Source organism: Poecilia reticulata, unplaced genomic scaffold (assembly GCF_000633615.1).
Source record: "Poecilia reticulata strain Guanapo unplaced genomic scaffold, Guppy_female_1.0+MT scaffold_159, whole genome shotgun sequence".
Lineage (NCBI taxonomy): Eukaryota > Metazoa > Chordata > Actinopteri > Cyprinodontiformes > Poeciliidae > Poecilia > Poecilia reticulata.
Window position 1 is genome coordinate 714,727 of NW_007615017.1, and position 7,042 is coordinate 721,768.

Consider the following 7,042-nt stretch of genomic DNA (forward strand, 5'->3'; position numbering starts at 1 on the left):
CAGAACCAACGGAACCAACAGAACCATTAGAACCATTAGAACCAATGGAACCAACAGAACCATTAGAACCAATGAACCTGAAGATTGGACGTTATGCCGCTAACACGTAGCTTTCGTCAACAACTCAGAGGCGGAAGTCAGAGCTCCGCTCAACGCAGATCATGTTCTGGCTGAAACACGGTGCGCTAAATGATAAAATATAAATTAACGAAGCTTCGAGGCAGCTTCAAACCAATTTTAATCAAGGGATTTTAATAATTGAGGGACTCGAATCATTCGAGGAATCGTTTCAGCCCTAGTTGACACTAATACATAAAAATAGAATGTCAACACTTCTGGCTTTCCATACAGAGCTGAGTGCTGTCATGTTTGAGCTATGCTGGATGAGGTAGCCTTTCTGGCTCTGTTATGTCTGCCCATCTGGTACAGTGTGTGTGTGTGTGTGTGTGTGTGTGTGTGTGTGTGTGTGTGTGTGTGTGTGTGTGTGTGTGTGTGTGTGTCTGTGTGTGTGTGTGTGTTGTGATGGTTGTTATAAACATATTAACTATAACTGCTGCAGTTCAGAGTCAAATAAGGAGCCTTTCTCTGTTTCTCAGACAATATTTCCCATGAGAACCGGCGGCAGGAAGCTGAATGGAATGAAAACTGTGTGTGTGTGTTTGTATATGACATTGTTGCTGTGTGAGAGTGTGTTGGAGTCGACACAAAGAAAGTGTGAAAGCAGGGAAAGCAGGGAGGAGGAGGAGGAGGTGTGAGACATTTTTTACCAGCTTCCTTCTCAGCCTCTCTCTCTCGCACGTGTGCACACACACACACACACACACACACACACACACACACACACACACGCACACACACAGAGTGCGGTCAGTTCAAAATGATGCATCATACCAAATTATTTCATCATCATTACCAGATTATTCCCACACTGATGCAGTCATAGTTTCAGTTTTCTTTAAAAATGACCTGAAAAATATGGAAATCTCTCCAGGATCTAATGAAGGGAAAGTTGGACTGAAGGATGACGTCTTCTTAAAGTTACATAGTCAAAGATTAACAGCAATAATTTGGTTTAGTTTGTCATAACATAAATGGGGTTCATCTTTCATCATGTGTCAGTTTAGAACTAAATATTTAAAACATGGCTAAATATTCAGCTTGCTAATAATATTTAGCTTCAAACTAAATTTGCTAACTGTTAGATAGTTAGCTAGATAGTTAGCATGCTAACAGTGAGGAAGAGGAGTGGTGAGGAAGATGACCCACCTGTTGAACTCGTAGATATCCTCGATGTTGCAGAACAGAAAGCTGACCTGCTCTGGTTTCAGCGGCAGGGCGCCGCAGTCAATGATGCAGCCCAGGTAATCCTGCAGAGACACAGTCACACCTTCATCATCTTCATCTTCCTCTCTCTGCTGGAGCTGCAGCAGCAGGAGCAGCTCAGACAAAGCTCACGGTTCTTTTTCAGGTCGGGTTGCTCTGAGCCGCAGCAACAAATCAGAGCAACAGGAAACCAGAGGAAGATTTACACAAAGAGAAACAGACAGGAAGGAGAAACGGAGCAAAGATGGAGGATCGGACCTGAGTCAGGAGGCAAGGAACCAGAGATCTGAAGAACCAAAGACCCAAAGAACTGAAGAGCCAGACAACAGGAGACCTGGAGAACCAGAGCACCGAAGAACCGAAGAACTAAATAACCAAAGACCTGGAGAACCAGAGCACCGAAGAACCGAAGAACTAAAGAACCAAAGATCTGGAGAACCAGAGCACCGAAGAACCAAAGAACTAAAGAACCAAAGATCTGGAGAACCGAAGAACCAATTAACTACAGAACCAAAGAACCGAACATCTGAAGAACCAGACTCCCTGTGGAGGTTTTTATGCATCAGTCAAAAATCTTTAAAACTGGAAAATAAAATATTTTCTGATAACATTTGCTTTTATTACAGGAACAAACTGGAGATGATGCCACTTCCTGTTTCTGGTTGAGTTTGCAATGAATCAGTAGAAATTAGTAAAACTCAGCGTAGCTCTGACCAGCTGGTCTAACTGGGTGTACTGGTGGAACTGGGAGGAAACCCCACTGCTGTTCTTCAGAAGTAGAGCGTAAAGAACGACTCGTACTAAAACACCATGAAAGTCTCCAGAGTCCTTCAAAGGTTGTTGGTTCAAATCCCAGCAGAAAAATAATAACAGGACATTTGAGCTAAAGCTGTTGGTTTTTGCTTCTGCAGGATTGTTGGAAAAAAACTCACTTTGTTGGAAAACATGAAGTTTCCAAGATTCCTTCCTAAATTTGAAAACAAGAACACAGTGTGTGTGTGTGTGTGTGTGTGTGTGTGTGTGTGTGTGTGTGTGTGTGTGTGTGTCTGTTTTTATGTGCCTGTGGGGACCCATCTCTGTCTACAATGTGGGGTTGTGGGGACCACCTCTCCTTATGGGGACATTTTGTTTCTGCTGTTTTTGGGTTAGAGGTTAGGTTTAGGACTAATGTGTGAATTGACGTAGGGTTAGGATTGGGGTTAGAAGGGTTGTAGAAAATTAATGGAAATCAATGTAAAGTTCCCACAAGATACAAAAACACAACTGTGTGTGTGTGTGTGTACTTGTATACTGCATAAAGAGAACCACTTTCACCACTCTCACCCACAAATTGAGGACATTGTGGGAAACGAGGACCTTTTCCCGGTCCTCACTTTTTTGCAGTTCTGATGGGCTCTACCAGTCCAGGTCGGGTTAGAAACAAACTAGTACTGGTTAAGGTTAGGGAAAATGTCTTAGGCATGGATTAGGCATGAATGCAGTTATTAAACCGAATGGAAGTTTAGTTTAATGAAAACATAAGGGTGTGTGTGCGTGTGTGTAATTAGAACCTAAAAACAATGTAAATACAGTAAGTAAAGAATATAAAAGTTATTATATTTTATGTATTGATGTTTGTGTCACTTTATTTAGCAATCAGCTGGTAAGCCTGATCTGTGATCGATTGGTAGACCCTCCGTCTTATTTGACAGGAAGGGGGCAAAGAAACAGGTCGGAAATCGAACTCAGCCCCATTGACGTCTTTATCCTCTGTTTGCTCTAACTACAGTATTTTTAAAGTGAGATTCAGCCTGACTTCCCCAGTTTGACTCTTCTCTCATCTTTTCACTGCATTTGTGACTTTGTGTTGCTGACCGCGGTACAAGACTGCATAACATTCTGCTAACCCTCTGCAGGGCTTTAGGTCAAAACAAGTAATGTGATTAATCTAAATTGTGTAATATTAAAAAGTTAAACTTTTCTGAATCGTGCTGACGCTGACAGCCGTAGTTTTAATAAAACATCTCCATATAAAGAAGTGTTCCTCCTGTCGTTTCTTTACGGTTCTCCTGTATTTACGGGTCGCTCTGGGTTTTATTTGCTCCCGCTCCTCTTATCCCGTCCCCCCTCTCCACGTCTTCCCTCCCTTCCCCCTTCCTCCGTCTGGCTGAATGACTCCCCCTCCACTTCCTGTCCCATTTGGCTGCAGGTCAGCGAGCGATCCCCTCTCAGTCAGTCAGCAGTTTGTCGCTGAGGAGCTGAACCAGGTGGTGTGATCTCAGCCTGCTGGCAGCCGCACCGCAACCAGAACGTCTTCAAAAGAAAACCCAGTATGTAGGGGAAGAGGAGCTGCTTTCCCTGCTTTGCATTCTGCTTTGTTACTAAACACACACTCAGAAACACACAGGCCCATTATGGTTGTTGGTTCAGATTCCAAGTGGGCCTGACATCATGTAGCCTCAATCAAAACCAGACCTCAGACTGCAGAGAGCAGCAGGAGACACGGCCGCGTTGCAGGACCAAGAGGCAAACATGCACCTAATATCTGTCAGGAATCCAAATGGAATTCTCCAGGAATCTTCCAGGAATCCTCCAGGAATCCTGGAACTGTAACTTGCATTGCTGAACCCAAGCAGTGTTCACAGAGGAAAACCTTCTGCTCAGCCTTGATTTCATCTGCAGTTCTTCATCTGTGATGCAAGATTATCCATCCATCCATTTTCTAACACCCTTGTCCCTCAGTGGGGTCAGGAGGTGCTGGTGCCCATCTCCAGCTAGCGTACCGGGCGAGAGGCGGGGTCACCTGGACAGGTCGCCAGTCTGTCAAGGGCAACACAGAGACACACAACCATGCACACACACACTCACACCTAGGGACAATTTAGACAGACCAATTAACCTGACAGTCATATTTTTGGACTGTGGGAGGAAACCGGAGTACCCGGAGAAAACCCACCATGCACAGGGAGAACATGGAGACTCCATGCAGAAAGACCGGGAATCGAACCCAGAACCTTCTTSCTGCAAGGCAACAGCTCTACCAACTGCACCACTGTGCAGCCTGATGCAAGATTAACTAAATCAAAACACAATTTTAAAGCTACACTGTCAGTTATCATGGAGAAATTATGAATTATGTTCACTTTCATGACAGAGTTTAGAAAGCTCCTTAATAAATATTAACCTGAGATTCTCCTCATAAAACAGAAAATGGGATTTGTCTTCAGCCAGCAGCTGTTGAATGTGTTAAAAAAAGAAAAGATGGAAAATAATTTTTTACAGCCAGCAGTGACAGCAGAGGTTTGATAATAACAAAGCCTTTTTATATCCATTGTTGATCCTCAGCTCCAGGCTGCATTGTGGTCTGACGTTAACAGTATGAGAAATCTGAAATAACCTACATTTGTACAAGCTAAGCTAGGGTAAGCTAACTCAAGCTATGATGAAATAAGTTAGGCTAAGGAAAGCTACAGTAAGGTGAGCTATAATAAGCTAAATTTGGATGAACTAACCTAAGTTATACTAGAATACAATAAAATAAGTATAGTTAAGGCAAGCTGAGATAACATGCATCAAATAGACTAAAGTCAAATAAAAAAAATCTAAGCTAAGCTAAGACGAGCTAAAATAAGTGCAGCTCGAGAGAGCCAGCATCACTCACCAATATAAACACACAAGATAAATAATGTCAAGAAAAACTAAAAATAGCAAAGCTGGAACCAGTTTAAATAGATTGAAATAGGCTAAGCTAAAGCTAGGTGAGCTAGGCTAATGGAAGCTAAGCTAATAGGTTAAATACAGTAAACTTAGATAAATTCTGTTCAATTCAATTCCAAAATACTTTATCTATCTAAAAGTAAATGAAATGTTGTTGTCACTCCTGTTATCCAAGTATCTGGTCTCCATCAGTCAGCTGGGAACAGAGATGTTGGAGTAGGGGATAATGATGGAACTTCATCTTTTTTTCTCTCTGCTCTGCATCCATGAAGCCTCCCTTCAACTCCTCCGGGGGTTTGGGGTCAGAGTTCAGGTATGTTTTGAGCTTTGGGGAGGCCAATCAGCTTCTCCCAGCTGTAAAAACAATACCTTGTTGCCATGGTTACGCATCATAACAGCTGTCCAACAGTGAAAGCGTAAGAACAGGAATCCTTCCAGCTGCGCAGCGTCCAGAACCAGAACAGCAACAATTAAACCGTGGAGGAGAGAAAGTTTGGCGGCTTGGAGGGAAAACGGAAGTTTGAACACGGCTCCTTAAATATCCTAACAATCAGTAAACACACCGACTCCACCGAACACAGGAAGGTGTGACTGAAAGTGACGCCTGAGCCGGGATGAAAGCTGGAGAGATGAGCAGCAGGAGAAGCTGACGACAGCCGGTCTCTCCGGGTCTGTGTGTCATGGCTCAGGATGAAAGCTGCTATAAATTCACTTCAAAGCGTGGTTCACACACACACACACACACACACACACACACACACACACACACACACACACACACACACACACACACACACGCCTGGCTGGCCCACTGCTGGTGCACCTGGACCAACGATGGATGAAATCCCTTCAATCATGCAACCAGATCAACAAATCGTCTGAAACATTCCTCAGGTAAAGTCAAAGTCATGCAGCAGAAACACAGCGAAGCTTGGAAAAGCGTCACAACACGACGCGCTAAAACAGAAATATAAAATCTAAGAGCATAAACGGGGCCAACCCTCTAACGCTGAGCTAACAGAGATGCTAACGAGGCGATTCTGCAGGATTTAATGATAACAAACCCAGTTAATGAAGGTAGAGGCCTCACGGTTTCCTGTCCTGACAATTGTTTCCACAAAAGAGAGAGGTTCAACAGCGCCATCTGTGGTTGAACTCAGGAACAGCAGAATAGCTGATTTCTCCCCCATTGGCTGGTCGACAGCCGGAGGAAACGAGCAACCGAACAACAACCTGCCTATTCTTCAAGACGATCTACTTTGGATTAACTTGGCTAATACATTTCTAAGCACAGCATTTGTTTCCAGGCTGGTTAGAAATGTGAAAGCTAAAGTAATGTACCCTCCTGACACAGCAGGACTCTGTGAATTCCCCATCCTTGATACCAACAGTGAGGCACTATTCCAACCAGCAGTCTGTCCATCAGGAGAGAATCAGTGATCTTCTGATTTATCTCCTCTTCTACATCCTGGAGGTGGAGCTAAACCTCCTTCAAGTTTCTAAACCAACCGCTAATAAATTTCAGAGAACCAGCGAGCAGAAAGAGTAGAAGAAGAAGAAAACCATGTAGATCAGGGGTCTCAAACTCGATTTACCCGGGGGGCCGCTGGCCGCATTAAGGTTTCCACAAAAAACATTTATAAAATATCCTCAAATGTCATCAACATTTAATTATTAATCCAATACATGAACTGCAGGCTTTGACTTTGACAAAGACATGATGAGGTTGTGAGAATTTAGTTTATTCCACTTGGCATCGTTCTTGTTCTACGTTTCATAGAAGTCTTCAGCCAGCTAGCAACGCATGGAGGACGTCTCGACGCGTGACATCATCACCGCTTCTACTGGTCACAACAGCGCGGCGGATGATGAGCAGCCCGGTACCAGTCCCCTTTCTCTGTGTTTGATCCTGGCTTTAATGGTAGAAAGTACCGGAATGGCGTCTGCAGGGAAGGGAAACTGGTACCGGACTGGTCCATCACCCGCCTGGTACCGGACTGGTCCATCACCCGCCTGGTACCGG

The 7,042-nt window shown here is 44.0% G+C and overlaps 1 protein-coding gene across 1 annotated transcript in view; it reads right to left on the reverse strand.

Annotated features, from left to right (window-relative positions):
* Positions 1-7,042, reverse strand: part of plekhg2 (pleckstrin homology domain containing, family G (with RhoGef domain) member 2) — a 52,985-nt gene that overhangs the window by 38,644 nt on the left and 7,299 nt on the right. The window contains exon 3 of the mRNA XM_008402063.1: positions 1,267-1,367. Within this exon, the coding sequence (XP_008400285.1) occupies positions 1,267-1,367 (101 nt within the window). The remainder of the gene's footprint in view (positions 1-1,266; positions 1,368-7,042) is intronic.